Raw genomic sequence first — 20038 nt, 5'->3', positions numbered from 1 at the left:
ACTGGGCAGATGCATTGCTCATTATCCACAGATGACCCGCGGATATCTGCACTGGTCGCGATTTTATCCACCAAGCAACAAATACCGCAGATATCTGCATCCGCGCAGACCTCTAGAGACAGTATATTGGAAATTAGTGTGACCCATTCTTGAGTACTACTCAAGTGTTTGGGATCTGCACCAGGTCAGACTAAAGCAAAACATTGACGAAATTCAGAGGAATGCTGCTAGATTTGTTGCTGGTAGGTTTGAACGACATGCAAGTATTATGCTTCAGGAACTCGAATGGGAATATCTGGAGGGAAGCAATGTCAATTTTAAGGAACACTATTGAGAAAATTTAGAGAACCAGCAGTTAAAGCTGACTACAGAACAATTCCACTGCTGCCAAAATACATTTCACATGAGGACCATTAAGATAAGATAAATTAGGGCTCATACAGTGGCATGTAGGCAGTCATTTTTCCGTTGCTGCATTTGTGAGAGGAGTGCTTTAAGCAGTTTACAATAATATCTATTACTGTACAGTACATCAGTTACAAAATGTGTATTAAAGGTTTCATACATGTTTCAGAATATGTGTATGAAAATTATTTTGATTATTACCTTCTTGGAATTACATAATAATCCAAAACAACCAATTCAAGATGTGATGGTGTTTTATTATCATTGCAGTGCAATGATACAGAAACAATATTATTTCAGATCAATAAATTCATCAATATTTATTTTTATTTCACTACATAATTTATGACTCACAGTAACTGTGTAATACTGACAGAATATATTACAATTAAAAATATTTTTAAGTCTTGATTAAATGTTATTACAGGGAAATTTCCATGGACAATATATGTACAACATTGCAAGAAGTCATTAATTAGCTCAGACTCAGACTAGTGACAGTGGATGCTGCTTGCATGACAGAGCATACCACACAGCTGCTTATCATAAATTGACACAAACAACACAGGAAAGACAATTGTTTCCACAGCCTTACTACATATAGCCTTGGTGGCTTGTAAATAAAAGAGAAAAGTACATTGGAGATAACAGCTGAAGAAGCAAGGGAGAGCTGTGATATAAAAAGGAAGGAAGAAAATGTAACTTGAGGATTTAGTGAATATCATTCATTCCTAAGAAACCCCATAGCTCCCAAAAAATCATAATCTTTCCACATAATACGACAGTTCAAGGAGGTGATACAAAAGATAGCAAATATTCAAAAGTTTGGGGAAGGATACGTTTCAAGAAACTGGACAAAACAACAGAAAAAAAAATTTGAAAGGGGACAGAAGAGTGGAGGAAACCAAACAACTCGTCAACATTAGGAGAAAGAATGAAATTTGCTTACATTCTAATAAAAGAAGGATTATGACACATGAAAAATAAAGTATGTCTTAAATTTATTATAAATATCTAAAACTTCTTCTGATTTCTCCCATTGGTACAATTGCTTAAATATGAAAACTAATTAATAGTTTCTGTGTTCATAAACACCACCAGTCACTCACATGTAGGCCTACAGAAAAATACAACGACAAAGACACACACACACACACACACACACACACACACACACACACATTTATGTAGAACAAATAGCTTACACACATAACACACGAAACAATTATGTTGCCTGCAACAGTTAAAAAGACTTAGCATAAAGTGATTTTCAAAACCTAACAGGTATTTTCAGAAGTATTTTGTTTTTGGTAAACTGTCCTAGTAATTTCTGTTGAAGATCCACCAAGACAGTGCACAGCCTCTCAGTATAAATTATTTCAACTATTATCCTGCACACAGAGCCGTGGTTATCTACTCTACATCTGTGCAAGATGTTATAACATTCATACAATCATATTTGCTACACAAAGAATAACTTTTGATCTAACAGAGACAATAGTCATATGAAAAATGCACAATAAATTAGTAAATATCACATAATAAAATTATGAGGAAATGATCTTCTATGTAACCATAGTACATTCAGCTACAATGTAATCTAAAATGCCCTTTATGAGGTCACATCAGTATTTGAATCACAAGTGCTGCACATTCAATGTTTTTCTGATGTGCATTTGGCTTTGGGATGTTTCCTGTTGTACTTAAATGAAGAGAAGGTGTAGAGCCACTAATGTACTGAGGTATTGGAATTCTGCTCATTTCTTGAGTCTTCATAGTCACTTTCACTTCCTACAGTATTGTTGCTTGACACAGACTCTGTAGGAGCATTTAGTGGTTGCCCTTCACTAAATTTTGGTACTTCTAGAAGGCTTCTGTTTGCTGCTGGCTGCTGCTGCACAGGCAAGTTACCAGCATTTGCATCTTCAATAGCTTTCCGTAACTGAAAAATTATATCAATATTAATACAATATTAGTGGAAGTGACCACTACTAGAGTACATCAGCCTAAAAAATTAAACATGCTATCATTTAATAAAAATTGAAAAGAATTTTCAAAACACATAAGAATTTATGAAATATACTAACATCACAAATAAATGTTTTGAACTGTTTGGTACAATTTGGTTTCAAGAGGAAGTGCTCATTGTTCTGATCTGAATCTTTATCTTTGCTGAAAGGAATTGTTATACGTTTGTGTCGTTTAATATTGCATTAGTACAAATACAGGATTCTCGACATAAAAGTTTTCTGGGTATGGTACTGCGTTATAATGTATAAAACTACTGCTGCTGGTTTCCTCCACTCTTCTGTCCCCTTTAAAACATTTTTTTCTGTTGTTTTGTCCAGCTGCTGCAACCGTGGCTGAAACGTTGGTTTTTCTCCAGCAGCAGTAGTTTTATACATTATGATGCGGTACCATACCCAGAAAACTTTTATATTGACTGACTCTGGCCGCGAAAGCCTACGCAATTATATCAAGAGATTGCTTTGTCTTGTGTATTTTGATTCACAATTCTTTGTGTATGTTTGTGTGTGTGTGTGTGTGTGTGTGTGTGTGTGTGTTGGGGGGGGGGGGGGTGGAGGAGGGGTAGGTGGGACTGCACTGGACTTACAGTAATAACTTTCTAGGGGAAAGATAATTAAATCTGGAAATCTGGTGTTATTTCGAAAACTTCTGACAGAGACTATTCATAAAATTTCATACTTTGATAATTGCTTCATATATAAGCGTTAATGTTCTCTGTCATCATCACTATTTGTCTTTTCTCAAAAAATTGTGGAAGTCATGTTTGCAATACCTACATAAAAATTAGCTCCAGAAAAACATCATGCATTTAACACTACAATAGAAAGGAGTTAAACACACGTGTATGCATGTATCCAACAACGTGTAAGAGCAAGATAAATGTCTTTTGGGTAATATAGTGGATGTTAATAAAGAAATTGGAAAAACCTTCTGTTGGGAAACTCCTCATATTCAGTTTCAGAGGATTTTTATAGGGAGTTTTAAAATTAATACATTAAGTTATAGTATTATTAATGTTAGCATTATAATAGAGGGTACACAAAATATATCTAGACAGAGCAAATATACTGAGGTGCAGGTTTTGCAAAGTTATAGTGAACAATGTGGCAAATTTTCTGTCGTATACCTGTGACTTTTAACGTTTAATGCTGCTGAATTATGTCACTACCTTTGTTTTTTTAAATGATACTCTTAAATTTTTTTTCTGAGGCATTGGAAAGTGCCTTTAGAGAGGACTTCGGTGATATAGCATGTGTGGAACTTGATTGTATAATAAAGTAAACTCTTGTGGTATTGTTGGCCGGGAGAACACAAAGGACAAATTCAGCTCCTAATTAAAAAGGTTTTTCTGTCCAGAATGGCACCCTTCCTTCACAAAGTATGAGAGTTGTGTTTGTAAATGTATCTGAAAAGTGTAGATGTATGTGTGTTTGTGTGTGTGTATGTATTTGTGTGTGTGTGTGTGTGTGTGTGTGTGTGTGTGTGTGTGTGTGTGTGTTGGACGATGATGAGAGAAGGGAGAGGGCCAAAAATGACTGCCCTACTGTAAGTAATGTGATCAAACTTGCCACTCAGGTGTGGTTCATGTGTTTATTATTATGAAAGTCACATTAAGCGGTGAAAATGTTGACATTACTCACCGATACATGCAGTAACACTTTCTGGACAGTCGTTACTGCATGTAGAATTTCATTTGAATTTTATGCAGCACAGGCCCAGGTTATAAGGCTTTTCATGCTTTGGGATGTACTGCTGTTTCCTTTTACATCTTTTGTTTTAATATTTCCAACCCACAGTTGAAAGTCCAGAAGAGTTAAGTATGGTGAGCATGCACACTATTTCATGTTTCATGAATGACTGAACCAGTGACCTGCAAATGTTCTGTTAAGATCTTAACATGTGTGCAGCTAATTATTCATGAGGATCACTACCAAATGGAGGACCTGAGTTCAGTTCCCATTTTTGTCAAATTTTATTGCCTGCCTTATTGCTGGGAGGGCATGGTTGTGGCACACTTAGCCTCATGAAGATATCAGAGAAGATACTTTAAGAAAATAGAAACTTCAGTTTTGGAGAGTTAACAGAACAGCTGGGAGAGTGGTATACTAACTACAGACTACCCCCTATTCTGATGGCCAGTAACCCGTTAAACACAGGATCTAACAGCAGTTTATCAAGATAGCTTAGTCGTCTTGGTTTGGTTGTAGTACGTTAAATCAGTTCTACTTTCAATCATATCTTGTTCAGTTTGAGAACACTTCTGTCTCAGTCAATGCCCCTTTGTTCTTCCTTAATATTTAAAAATTATTGTGAAATTGTGCTATACAAACCAAGCTTTTTTCTATAGATGTTCGCAAATTTTAACACAACAAAAACATCTACACAATTGTACTCACTGCACAGAAACATTTACTTACCTCTTTCAGTCCTACTACTCCTATCAGTCTTCCAGTGGCAGTGACATAGGCATGATTAATTCCAACCATTGAGAAAAGTGAGTGGACCTTGAGGAGGGAAGTTCTTTCCACCAGCTGAAATGGAGCTGGATCAATGTGACACTTTTCAAAATTTGTGGCTTTCCTCATTTCTTCTTCTTCCCAGTGTTTCTGGTCCTCAGGAGACATGTCTATAACCCTTTCTCGAGGCTGTAAATGTGCAATAATTCATGACACACCTGGCTAAGACATAAAATGATTTCTGTTGACTTTGACTAGCATATCTACAATATTTGGCAGTACTGCGAATTTAATTTTTCGCTTCCATAAGAATAATATTGAACTTGCATGTTTCTCTGCCTCGTGATGACTGGGTGTTGTGTGATGTCCTTAGGTTAGTTAGGTTTAAGTAGTTCTAAGTTCTAGGGGACTGATGATCATAGATGTTAAGTCCCATAGTGCTCAGAGCCATTTGAACTTGCATGCAATTTATCTGTTACAGTTTATTCAAGAAAAATGACATGAAAACAAATCATTCACTTAGCAGTGTCAACACAGCAATAAAAAATTACCATTTATAGATGATACACAAATTTCATAAGAGTTAATATACACTTCATGGGTAATTATTTTTACATCATACAAGAAGTAAAATTCCTAACAGTTTACTTGCTTGGGGAGCTTGTCATTACAAACGTGTCACTTGTTTGATTATAAAACTTGTTTTTTTCACAAATTTAGCACCCAAAAGTACAGTATCATATTATATTCACTGATCAAACTTGACAGTTTAAATTGTGAAATCACTAATACTGATATTAATATAACTACACATTGTTGTTTTGATTAGAAGTTCTTTTGCATTTTCTGTTATTTTTAGATTATCATCTTAATATATTGACAATAGTGTTTTTGTAAATAATTACAGCATTCAGCTTTATTTTACTCTCAAAGCTTTAGGCACAAAAATTTTTGAAATTCATAACAGCTGTAAATCATAGCCGTGACTTTGTTGACATACATAAATATATTACATCTAAGGATCACCATTGATGCATGCAGCCAATACAACACTAACTTGATGGTTATTAATGATGTAGAGGTTATAACAACTGTGTAGCAGAAGGATAATTTGATGCCACAGAAGGAAATTTTTATGGATAGCATCAGATTATAAATATATTAATGAAACATGCAGAACATGTAAGAGAAATGTGCAGGAAAGGTTTCATCGAATGGAGCAGCAATGCTTCCCCATCACTCTAGAAACAAGCAGAATGAAGGCACTGAAAATGAAGAGGAAGTCTGAATTAACAGATGGTGCAGAGGATGATAAAGATACTGTGGCTTATGTTACACAGAAGAATTATTGTGAAATTTAAGTAAACTACACACATCACAAAAAGTTTTGCATCACCCTGGTTCCCAGAACTCCTGAAGACAGACGTTGACTGTGGATATTGTATCACAGACACAGTTCCTTTGACTGTTCAGAGATGTTACTAAACCTGCCCAAAGATGTAAGCAACCATGGATGAGCAGCGCCTATTAGTCGGTGGGGGTCCAACAGCCAATCAGTTCCAGTCATTCCACCAGGATGGAGGTACACGGGTCGTGTTGTCTGTAGTTCAACCACAGTTTGATCATGTCCACATTGCTACTTTGTGCCAGGAAGGGCTCTCAACAAGGAAAGTGCCCAGGCATCTTGAAGTGAACCAAAGTGATGTTGGTCGGACTTGGAGTAGATACAGAGAGACATGAACTTTCGATGACATGCCTCGCTCAGTCCGCCCAAGGGCTACTACTGCAGTGCATGACCACCACCTATGGAATAGGGCTCGGAGGAACCCTGACAGAAATGCCACCATGTTGAATAATGCTTTTCGTGCAGCCACAGGACGTCGTGTTACAACTCAAACTGCGGCAAGGTGGAGGTTCCCAGATGTTTTGAGGTGGCATAATGTGGGGCTGACAAATTCTGCTGGTGGTCATGGAAGGCAGTGTAACAGCTCTACGATACGTGAATGCCATCCTCTGATCGATAGTGCAACCACATCGGCAGCATATTGGTGAGGCATTCGTCTTCATGCACGACAATTCATGCCCCTATCGTACACATCTTGTGAATGACTTACTTCAGGATAACGACATTGCTCGACTAAAGGGGCCAGCATGTTCTGCAAACATGAACCCTATCAAACATGCCTGGGGTAGACTGAAAAGGGCTGTTTATGGATGACGTGATCAACCAACCACTCTGAGGGACCTATGCCGAATCACCGTTGAGGAAGGAAACAATCTGGACCCTAGTGCCTTGATGAACTTGTGGATAGTATGCCACAATGAATACAGGCATGCATCAATGCAAGAGAACGTGCTACTGGGTATTACAGGTACTGGTGTATACAGCAATCTGGACCACCACCTCTGAAGGTCTCACTGTATGGTGATACAACATGCAATTTGTGGTTTTCATGAGCAATAAAATGGATTGAAATGATGTTTATGTTGATCTCTATTCCAATTTTCTGTACAGGTTCCGGAACTCTTGGATATGAGGTGATGCAAAACTTTATTTGATGTGTGTATTATCTAAACACCCATTGAACATGGTGGATTTATCTCTTAGACAGCAGGAGTTTAGTGATGTTAATGTATCTAATAGGTGCATTACGTTTGTAGTCCGATATCTAATGTCTATGTTAATATCGCCAAATATCAGATGTCTGCAATTTTTACATCTTAGGAGCATTATTATCAATTTTTTAAAGCTTTATATAAATTATTCTTTGTTATTATTAGAGGAGTGATACACTGATACAGATATTAGTTTCTGTTTTGGTATCAATATGGCTGAAGCTGCTTTTATAGATAAAGAAGTTACATCTAACCTTAATATTCAACATTATGTGTTTCTTTGATAAAGATTGAAACACCACAATGCTTCAACTTGGAACTTGGAACCGAGGTGATGCAAAACTTTTTTTGATGTGTGTATTTGTTTTTGCTTTATTTTCTCTTTTCAGTTATTAACATAATTTACTCAACAAATAATTGGCATAGCTCCACAACAGGTATTTTTTGAGGCTCTTATGTTAAAAAAAAAACCAACAAGAATATTTGTAATTTTGATTACGCACTATTTGTTAATGATAAGAAAATTCTTAGGAAGACTCTGTAAATTATGGCAGTTGTCTTATTTTCGGGGTCACCAGGTAAATGTAGCATATTTGTAATGAGCAGTTGGAAGTAGTCAGCAAAGGTAAGGTATGTAAGTAACCATACTCATTCAACATAGTGACGTAGGTGGTTATTAACAATAAGAATAATGAGAGACAAGAAAAAAGTAACCATATAATGGTAGCAAAGTGGAGAGCAGACATCAAGTGTAATATGCTATCATTCCTCTCAGGCCACAACTCCACCGATGTGAGTAGTTACAAGAGGCAATCAGTAAGTTTTTGTTTGAGGCTGTTGCTGCAGTGTATATGCAATGTAGCACAAATCCAATGTGGGTATATAATCCCCAATGTGTGGGCAGGGATTAGGATAGCATTCATGTCTTTCTGACATGCATGCGGTAAACATGGAAATGAGAACTTCAGCGACATTATTACCAAATGCGTCCAAACAGGACCAACATGCTGTTATTCTTTTCTTGGCTGCTGAAAGACAAAATCAGTAGAAATCCATCTGAGGATGAAGAATGTGTATGGAGTAGCTTGTCTGTCAAAAGGCACTGTTTTGTGGAATGCTGCACTAAGTTCCGGGATGGGATGCATGTCACCATATTGCAAATGTCGAATGCAGAAGTTATGCCAACCAAAGAATGAGACACTTGAGCACCTACCCTATAGTCCTGATCTCTCTCCATGCGATTATCACACCTTTGGTCTCTTAAAAAAGGCCTTAAATGTCAACGATTGCATTCAGATAAGGATGTGTAGCAGGCAGTTACAGACTTCTTCATCGGGACATGGTGTTTTACCAAACAGGTATCTTCAACCTGGTGCATTGGTGAGATGATTTCCTCAATGCTCATGGCAATTTTTCCTGATTGGCATACCAACTCTGGACTGCACAGCCTCTGAATGGAAACTTTTTGATTGCTCCTTATACATGTATCTAGTCATGCTTGACATAGCATTACAAGTGACAAGAAAGCTGTCAGTTTTGCAATAGTAGATGAAGAGACAGCAACTTTGATATTCCATAACATTCCTTTTTTAACATTTTATAATTTATCCTTTATTAAAGAGAAACTGATAATGCTTGTTACACACTGCATCCTTTGAAGTGATAACGACAGGTTTGTTACTTCGCTCTACCATGACCACGATTTAAAAAAAAACTAAATAAGCTGGTCATATTTACAAGAATGAATGTGCATCTATGACCACCTTTCAAACTTATAAGGGCTCAAATAGAAGGAACTTACACCGATTTCAATCTGAGCATATGAGCTGAAGAGAAATCCAGTCTCTTCTAGGTAGATAAGTATAAATATTTTCATTATATTTTGGTAGCATCAGGGAGAAAACACTAAAGCAATGTAATACAATATTTTGTTCATATGCATACAAACTACATGCAGTCATTTACAGTGATGAGCCAAAGCTTTATGATCACTGCACACAACAAGACTGATCGACAGCTGCTGGCCGGCCGGGGTGGCCAAGCGGTTAAAGGCGCTACAGTCTGGAACCGCGCGACCATTACGGTCGCAGGTTTGAATCCTGCCTCGGGCATGGATGTGTGTGATGTCCTTAGGTTAGTTAGGTTTAAGTAGTTCTAAGTTCTAGGGGACTGATGACCGTAGAAGTTAAGTCCCATAGTGCTCAGAGCCATTTGAACCATTTTTTTGACATCTGCTGGTATTGTGGGCATCTGAAGCAATTTACAAAATATATAAAAGGAGCAGAGACAAATGGGGAATCATTTTAGCAACGATGAAGGCTGTAGATATGGAAATCCACTGAGATAAGTGACTCTGACAAAGGGCAAACTGTTATAACCTGGCATTGTTTTGAGCATCTATGGGAAGTGGTTCATGGACAGTGAAAGCACAAGTAGGCAGCTAGGTGTTGGACATCCATGCCCTATCAGAAAATGTGGAGGTTGGAGACTTATCCACTCTGCACAGCAGGACAGGAGGCAGTCTGTGGCAGATCTGATGACAAGAGTATATTGTTGGTGCAGGCACAAGTGTTTTGGGATCACACTGTTCAGTCCGTGTTGTTGAACAGGGGGCTTTGCAGTAGATGACCCAATTACATCATAAATTATGATTGTAGTGGGCACAGGACCAACAAGAATGGACTGTAGATCAATGGACATCTGTCATTTAGTCGGACAAATCACATTACTTGTTACATCAGTTTGATGGTAGTGTATGATTAAACTGTCATCTGGGAAAACAGCTGCTCAAATCAAGAAATGTGATAAGAACACAGACTGTTAGGACCATTATTATGCTGTGGGGGGACATTCACTTGGGGCCTCTGGTAGTAATCAAAAGTACCATGACAGATGCGGACTACATGAGCACTATTGTGGACCTTCTGCATCCTGTCATGCTTGATGTCTTCCCTGATAGTGATTGCATCTTCCAGCAGGAGAACTGTCCATGCCATAAGGCCAGAATCATGCTACAGTCATTTGAGGAGCATGATGGCGAAGTCACACTGATGTCTTGGTCAGCAAATTTTTCTGATCTGGACGTGAGAGACCACATCTGGGACACTATCAGGTGCCAGCTCAACACCCACAAACCACAGGCCCACAGTTTACAGGAACTGCATGACTTGTGTGCAGACATCTGGTGCTGTATACCTCTGGAAATCTACTGAGGGTCTGTCAAATCCATGACACACAGAATTGCTACTGTATTGCAATCCAAAGGTGGACCAACACATTATTAAGCACATGGGCATAACAATGTGGCTCTCAGTGTAAATCACATAAGTCTATAAAAAGCATTAAAGAATTCAGTTATTCACATATGAATTGTTTAAAGCATTCTCATAATGACTTTTTCATTCTACATAAATGTAACCAATACAACACATTATTCAAAGAAGTAATTTCAAAATAAATGCATCTGTTCTGTTTTGTTTTGGGTTTAATGTTCAACATACAATGACCACAGCGGAAAGTGTATTCCAACTGATAATCATTACCTTGCTTGGCCACATGTGGTAGTTTGTGCATTGCATTATAAATTTAAACTCACAGACATTGTGTGAGGTCCTTCAATATACATGTGGTGAAGTTTACAAGTGTGAAGTATAAGTGGAGGAACAGCCTTGATGCTTATTAATAGCAGTAACATTCCTGCCAAGGCCTATTGCACGTTAAGGAAAAAGTCAGTTGTTTTCGAAACACTTCCTTGAATAATCCATTGTTCTTGGACTCTTGAAATACTAAAATGCATTTGGTTATTTTGTACAGAACAAAAATCACTTGTAAGTGTACATACAATGTGTTTATATTTGTTGTTCATGTTACAGTTAAACTTCTACAGGTTCTTAAATTATGCCTAAGAGTGCAAGTTTAGAATTTACCAATGTGATTGTATTCTCCTGGTATTATGAAATGACAGGATATGTGTGTAATAGATAGTATATCCTGAATTTATACAGCTTAGCTAAGTCCTGGCACATACATGATACTATAATTTTCAAACAGTATAGAAATATGGCTGCAGCAATTCTGCAAAAACAACTTATGCACAATTTATTTTCCATCATCTCAGGTCATTGCCAGCAACAGAACTGTGTCTGATAGAAAAAGAAAAAGTTCTCAGCTACAGCCTTACATTTCCGTAAGTATTAACATGTTGCCAGCTATGAGAGTGTATTGGTGATCAAGATTTGCACCTTACAATTATGTCTTGGGAAACAGTATTATATTTAAGGCTAGAGCACTTATTGGAGTCAGTACCAGATGAATCAAACTTTCTAGATAAAACACCAATACACATGCCCAGTAGTTCAGTGTGTGTGTGAGAGAGAGAGAGAGAGAGAGAGAGAGAGAGAGAGAGTTTCGCAGTGTGATTACTAACCAGCTGAACCTTCTTCAAAGCTCTTGGGCTGGTAGGAACAGTGTTAACATGATTTGCTTCATCTGTGGCATCAGTTGCTTCCATTTCCACACCTTCAGGCTCTGGATTAACATCCTGAAGAGTTGCTGATTTTTTAAAAATGGCTTCAAAGGCTAATCGAATTCTGGAAACAAAATATATAAAAAATATAATAGAAATTCAAGAAAATTTCTCAAGGAAAATTTTAATAATTTTTTTATGAACACATCAATTCACTGACATAAGTTAAGGATAGGGAATAGTTACAAATATCTTGGCCTAATGATATTTTAACAAACTCCCTAAAAGTGCCCATTCAGTGCCATTGAACAACTTCAAATGTACACAGAGAAAATCGATACCATATATATGAAGTAAGCCATGATTTTCTGTTTCTGTTCAATCCCCACCAGTTTATTGTAGTATATTGTGTCTTTAATAGTAACTCAGTCATTACCTTGGTATTAGGTTCAAACACCATACTGTTTTACCAAAATTATTTCTATTGAACATATCATTAGATTAGATTAGATTTACTTTCATTCCAATTGATCTGTAGTGAGGAGGTCCTCCAGGATGTGGAACATGTCAGAAAAACAACAATACATGACAAATATTTACAACTAAAACAAATAAGCTAATGTACCATTCCACAGGTCCCAAGTGGAATGATCGTCATTTTTTAATGAACACTAAGAGTCATTTTACAAATACTAATGCACTGAATTTAAAATAAAAAAGTTTTTTATTTATTTATAAGGTAATAAACATGTAATACAACTACTGTAATACTTATTTACAATGAACACATTACTGCACTGAAATGGTGCAGAAGTTAGATTATACTTACACACACACACACACACACACTCACACACACACACACACACACAAATTTTCAATGAACACATTACTGCACTGAAATTGTGCAGAAGTTATGTTGTACTTATATACAAATCAGTTGGTTTTACTAAGAAATTCATCAATGGAGTAGGAGTTGGCCACCAATAAATCCTTTAGGCTTCTCTTAAACTGAATTTCATTGGTTGTTAAGCTTTTTAAGGCTGCTGGCAAGTTATTGAAAATGTGTGTTCCTGAATAATGCACACCTTTTTGTACTAGACTAAGTGACTTCAAATCCTTGTGAAGATTATTCTTATTCCTAGTATTGATTCCATGAATTGAGCTGTTGGTTTGAAAAAGTGATATATGTTTAATGACAAATTTCATTAAGGAATAAATATATTGGGAAGCAATAGTTAGTATCCCTAGTTCCCTAAACAGGCTTCTGCAGGATGTTCTTGAGTTCACACCACATATAATTCTTACTGCACGTTTTTGTGCCCGGAAAACTTTAGCTTGGCTTGATGAATTACCCCAAAAAATAATCCCATATGACATTATGGAATGAAAGTAAGCATAGTATGCCAGCTTTTTCATTTTTATATCCCCTATGTCTGACAAAATTCGCATTGCAAACAGAGATTTGTTAAGACGCTTCAGCAGTTCTGTGGTGTGCTCCTCCCAGTTGAATTTATTATCAAGCTGTAATCCCAAGAATTTAACAGTGTCCACTTCTTCTATCTTCTTGTCATCGTATGTTAGACATATACTCTTGGGGCACCCCTTACAAGTTCTGAACTGCATGTAGTGTGTTTTTTCAAAGTTTAGTGACAAAGAATTGGCTTGGAACCAGTGATTAATGTCCACAAATATTTTATTGGCTGATCTTTCTAAGACTACACTTGATTTGCTATTTATTGCAATGTTTGTATCATCGGCAAACAAAACAAACTTGGCATCTGGTAATGTTACTGATGAAAGGTCATACTCTCATATTAGAGTCAACTCACAAAGCCAGTTACAAGGGCACCCACAGCATAATGAGGCACCAAACCATGATGGAACTAGACACTTTTTACATTCACAGAACAGGACAAAAGTTTGCATGGTGCTATAATTACAATATTATTGGTTTCTAGCAGATCTCATTACACGTTTTAAGTGAAAACTATGCTACAAGGATGTATTTAACTAGATCAGAAATTAGGTATGGCACATTGTCTTAACTATGTTCATAGAGGAGTGGCACACATTGTCATGTAATTTTAAATGTTTTTCTCTATGTATAAATGTAAAATACAGTTTGGCACAGTGTTGGTGAACACACAGTATTATAAATACTGTAGATTTTTTTCAGAATCTGCATTAATCTGCATTGTTCAAGACAGAGGCTCAAAGTCATTAATTACACACACCTGAAATTCTTGTACTGGGTAATATGCTTAAGTATTCACCCACTTTCTCTGTATGCATTAGAATTTATTTAATGCCACTGAAAGGGAACTTTTAGGGAGTTTCTTAAATATTGTTAGGCCATGATATTTATAACTATTCCCTATTCTGACATACTGCATGCCAATACCTTGTGTTATATTAGTGAATTGACATGTTCACTAAAAAATTATTAAAATTTTCTTTGGAAGAAACAAGGCATATTTATTCATGCGCAACATCTTGCAAGCAATTGATACAGATGAACAGGTAGATTTTGTCATCCTATTTTTCCATAGGGGGGTTGGCACAGTACGATATTATCAACTACTAACAAGGAATTGATCATATAAATTATCTTTGCTAATATGTTATTGGCTTCACGAATATTTGACTTATCAGAATCCAGTGCATTACACTGGACATTGCACATTTCACATAAACAAAAGTAACACTGCATATGCCTCAAGGAAGCAGAATAGGATGTTTAATGTTTTCAATATACATGGACAATTTATCATATAGGACCAGCAGCACTGTAAGATTGTTTTCCGTTATTGTAGTTGTTTTCAGGAAAGTATCATCATTACACAAATTTAAGGAATTCTGAAAGACTACGTCAAGATTTCCACTTAGTGTAATACATGCCAGCTCTCTTTAAATGTAGATAAATGTAACATAATAACTATAAAAAGATTAGTGATGAACATCATGAGCACATCACACTATATACATATTTAGTGATAATACTAAGAAGCAATATGAAATGGGGCAAGCACACAAAATCAGTATTGGCAACTGTGGATGGAAGATGTAGATTTGTTGAAAGGGTTCTGGGAAAATGTGGCATATATGTAAGGAAAAACACTTACAAGACACTCATGTGACCAATTCTCAAATATTGTTCAGATATTTGTAGTCTTTATCATGTAGACATTGAACGAATTCAGAGATGCATTGCCAATACTATAAGAGGTTGCTACAGCCCACACAAAAATTTAACAGTAAAGCTTGGAAAACATAAATGGGAATCACTGGAAGAAAGTTGATGTAGTGCTCATGAAACCCTGCTAGGTAAATTCAGAGATGCTGTACTGAAAAAAGACTGTGTAACCATTATGATTGCCTTAATGTATGTCTCATGCAGGGATCATGAGCAAAAGATAAGGGATATTAGGGTGTATACAGAGACATATAAATAATCATTTTTCCCTTACTCAGTCTGCAGCTCATGGTCTTGTGGTTAGCATAATTGATACTCAATCGCGGAGCCCTGGGTATGATTTCTGGCTGGGTGGGGAATTTTCTCCACTTGGGACTGTGTGTGTGTGTGTGTGTGTGTTGCCCTCATCATCATTTCCTCATCATTGATGCACAAAAAGTGCCATCAAATAAAGACACTTGCACCAGACAGCCAAACTCCCCTGAGTGGGGTCTCCGACCTCGAATTTTACATGCATATTTCACTTTATTTCCTCACTCAATAACTGAACAGAATACAAAAGAAAATTGATAATATTGGTATGATATACCTTTGGCTGTGCACTGTACAATGGTTTGCAGGGTATTTATGTAGCTGCAGAAACATACCAACTAGGGTCTGTCACAACATTAAATTCTATTTACCAGTGCAGTATCATTTTTCAGTCAGAGGGCTTCCACCACACCAGAATTCTAAAACCAGAGGGGAACAGAGTAAGATAAAATGTGTAGAGAGTGGGAGTGTATTAGTAATGCAAACTGTTATCATATTTTTGCCAGAGTTGAAAGCCACATTATGTGAAAAAAGGCCTTACTGACCAAAAGCTTTATTTGAGACAGTCTTTTTAATGTCCCTATCTGCAACTCAGTATCTCCACAATATGGTGAGTAGCAACTTTTCTTTTCATAATACTGTAAACTACCTCAAATATTCACTCAATTCTACCCATGTTTCTTTCCTCATATCCCAAATATCTTTGGTTGTAGATTCTAATGGCTCTTTAAATGAGAATATAATTGGTACCTGCATTTGTGTCAAAACTGGATGGATACTTAAATTACATTAAAGTCATTAAGTCGGTAAATTCACTCAAAAAGGGACGGGGATAGATAAACAGACAGAGGGAGAGAGAGAGAGAGAGAGAGAGAGAGAGATGCCCAATATCACCACTGGCACCACTTGGCAGTGATAATGTGGGGCAGCATGATGTGCATAGAATTGATTGGCTCATTTTTCCTGGAAGATCGCACCATTGGGAAAACCTAGCTTGAGTCAATGTGGGATTTTGGCATCCCAGAACTTCAGAATAGACCAAACTTTGGTGAACTGTGGTGGCAGCAAGATGGTGCTCACCCTACTTCACCAACATTGTTTGGGTGTTCTTGCATGAAGTGTTTCCTGAGCACAGGATTGGCTGTGGAGTGGCCAGCCTGATCTCCTCAATGCACCCCATCAGACTTTTCTTTGGGGTTATGTTAATTCCCTTATCAGTGAGCAACATCTGTGTAAGCTGGTTGTTCAGAAGTTCAAAGGTGTTCCGGTGAATATGTGCAGGAAGGCATGTGAAAGCATCGCTGTGCATTTGGAAGCCTGTGCTGATGTAGAGTGTGTCCTGGTCACCCACTACCTTGAAAATTAATGATTATGTCATAAAAATTACTAGCATGTATGCATCATCCCATTTCTGTAATCCTTACTAGCATGTAATAATAAAAATAACATATAATCAAAATCTGTCCAAATAAGTATCTTGTACAGCAGTCGAGAAGCATAATGATAAGGCATCAAGAAAGCCTACAGATAAGTGAAGGAGGACAAAGGTTGATACAAGGATCATTCTTCCTCATCATTATGTGCTATTTGATTGAAAGTGAAATACTAACCTATAAGGACCTTCCCTAAGGGACGAAACCCACAGTAAGCACAAGGTGATACACTTGTCCTGTAAGGCAAGTGATGAAACAACTTCCACCAGAAAGGGCACAGTGTTTCCTGTGTTGTGTTAGCAGTGTGCAGCCTTGAATTATGATGAAGTAAAATCACATTTTGTGACAATTTGCATGGGCACTTATATCCAAAGGTTCTTTTAAGTGTTTAATAGCAATGAGCATTGATTGCAGTCCCAGTAACCACCCACTACACCTGCAGATAGCGAAGAACAGGCTTAACATTACTTTCCAGCCAGAGATGACTGGGCCTTCTTTGGCTTGGGTGACATTTGAGACTGCTTTTTGTGACTTTGAATTGCACATGGGAAATGGACACCCTGTTTCATCCATAGCCACAATGTGCTCAAAGAACTTTGTTGTTTTCTTTTGGTATTGGAACAGATGTTCTCAGCCCATTCCCACATGCAAGTCTTTCTGCTCATTGCAAAGACAATGGCAGTATTTATACAGTACAAACTTTGCTCTCTGGGCAGCTCCATGCATATTAATATTCACATCAACTGACACTGCTCATGAAGTTATGCAGCATTATTCTTCACCAATATGCAAATTGAGATACTGTTCCAGAACTGATTAGTGGTTTCTCTTTAAGGGGACTTGTATGTGAATAACTGTCGAAAAATCAATTTTTTAATTTTTGTCTTAATAATTCTCTGTAGTTTTATGAATGAGAAAAAGTTTACTTCCATGAAAATGGACCACAGAATGTGCCAGAATTAGAGGAATTTCAAAGTGACTGCCTGCACCACAATGTCCCCATGCCACACCGTCAGCTCTGTTAAAAATAAAGTTTTCTCATTCATTTCATTTCTATGACTATTTAGTCCCTTAAGTTGGCTAGCCTGTGAAAGCTTTACATCTGCTTATCTTTTGATTATGCAGAGAGTTTAGTCATGGTTTGCTGTGATTTTGGTGCAAATATTTTGTTTGTAGTCAAGTAATTGTGTGTGTGAATTTCTTATTGTGTACATGAGTTTCTTATTCCACTTGAAAGCAATGAGAAGAATTAAGAAGTTCAGTGTTAAACAATATAAATTTTATGGAAATTGGTTCACCAAATGGATCAAATGGATTAACTCTGCTGATACTGAAATACAATGTGATACAACACTTAAATCAGCTTCAACTACTCGAAGTGCTTCAAAGCTAAAACTGAAATATTTGGACAGTGGGCTTGACAGTATTAATGATGATAATACAGAGACACCAACTATTGATTCAGGTTGTGTTATTGTTGACCTCTCTGTTCTGTCTGAACTAATAAATAAAGCTTTGCAGTGTAAGGAATGTAGCAACAGAGGTGCAAAGGTAGTTGAACATATATGTGCTAGAAGAGGTTGTGCATCAAAATTAAGCATGGTTTGCAATTTTTATGATTTAAGCAAATGAGGTTATACTTGTGGCATAAGTAAACAGGGAGTGTATAACACAAATATTAAACTTGCTTATGCTATGAGGTGTATAGGCAAAGGGTACAGAAGTGCACAAATTTTCTGTGCTCTTATGGACTTACCTCCCCCAACAAGGTTTGACAGGTACAATAAAATTATTCTACAGACTTTAGAAGAAGTAGCAAAGGATAGTATGAAAAATGCTGTTGAGGAAAGTGTAGATACAAATGACAGCAATACATGTGTGTCTGCACCCTGGATGCATCCTGGCAACAAAGAGGCCATAGTTCCCTAAATGGTGTAGTGACAGCTACCTCCTTGGACAATAGTAAAGTCAGTTATGTGGAATGTATTACCAAGTACTGTCATGACTGTACTAATTGAACTGAAAACCTTAAATGTTTGATTAATTTTAGTGGTTATAGTGGAGGGATGGAATCTCAAGGTGTTGTGAAGATATTTCACAGGTCAGTGGAGAAATATGGTGTGATGTATATGTCTTACCTATGAGATGGAGACTCAAAAGGGTACCAAAAAGTTTGTGAATCCAAACCTTATGCTAACACAAAAATTGAAAAAAATGGAATGTGTTGGACTGCGTCCAGAAAAGGTAGGGTACAAGATTGAGGAACTTGAAGAGTAATTTGAAGGGAAAGAAATTAGCTGATGGTAAGTTCACTAGTGGACGTGGTCGGCTTACAGATGAAGAAATGGACAGGTTGAAGTATTATTATGGACAAGCCATAAGACAAAATAAACATGACCTTGAGGGAACGAAAAAGGCGGTATGGGCTACCTTCTTTCATAAATCCTCCAGAGATGACAACCCATGCCATGCACTCTGCCCACATGGCAGTGATTCATGGTGTGTCCACCAGAGGGCTGTTACCCAAGGTGAGACCTACAACCATAAACATTCTATGGCATCTGAAAGTGACAAGATTATTAGAGAAATATTTACATGGTAGGACTCAAAATCCAAATGAAAGTTTCAACAATTGTATTGGGAGCAGATACCAAAAACTGTTCTAGTAGGACTAAATACTTCAAAAATAGGTGTGCTAGATGCTGTTCTATGTTTCAATGACAATGCAGTATCGAGGCTTAATGTTATGGAACTGATGGGAGTGCCTGGTGGACTAAATATGCATAGAGCTCTAATACCCATTGACTGAAGGAGACTCTTCAAAACCGGAAAATCAGTGTTGGAAGCCACCATAGAAGCAAGAATAAGAAGAAGACGTGTGAAAAAGAGAAGGGAGAAGAACAACACAGGAAACAAGATGAATATGGACATGGGATGCATTAGGGTCATTCAATTTAAATAAAAAATGCAAGTTTTAACTTAAACTTGAATTTCCCAAAAGTTAAGTTATTTCATGTTCTGGTACACTTTGGGCTAAAATCTATTAAAGGTAGAGAGCTGAAATTTTGTGTACTGTCTTAAAACATGCTCTACTAAAAAGTAGACTACTCCTGTGACTTAACTTTGA

At 37.1% G+C, this 20038-nt stretch overlaps 1 protein-coding gene across 2 annotated transcripts in view; it reads right to left on the bottom strand.

Annotated features, from left to right (window-relative positions):
- Positions 1 to 723: 723 nt before the first annotated feature.
- The window catches only part of LOC126248447 (chloride channel protein 2), a 526989-nt gene continuing 507674 nt past the window's right edge, over positions 724 to 20038 (bottom strand). For both annotated transcript variants that reach the window (XM_049949432.1, XM_049949431.1), the window contains exons 18-20: positions 11932 to 12094; positions 4851 to 5078; positions 724 to 2347 (exon numbers count right to left, since the gene is read on the bottom strand). In XM_049949432.1, coding sequence (XP_049805389.1) covers positions 2135 to 2347; positions 4851 to 5078; positions 11932 to 12094 — 604 coding nt within the window. In that variant the 3' untranslated portion in view covers positions 724 to 2134. The remainder of the gene's footprint in view (positions 2348 to 4850; positions 5079 to 11931; positions 12095 to 20038) is intronic.

The sequence above is a fragment of the Schistocerca nitens genome, chromosome 3 (genome assembly GCF_023898315.1).
Source record: "Schistocerca nitens isolate TAMUIC-IGC-003100 chromosome 3, iqSchNite1.1, whole genome shotgun sequence".
Lineage (NCBI taxonomy): Eukaryota > Metazoa > Arthropoda > Insecta > Orthoptera > Acrididae > Schistocerca > Schistocerca nitens.
Note: the sequence above shows the minus strand (reverse complement) of the source record. Positions and strands in the feature narration are given on the sequence as shown.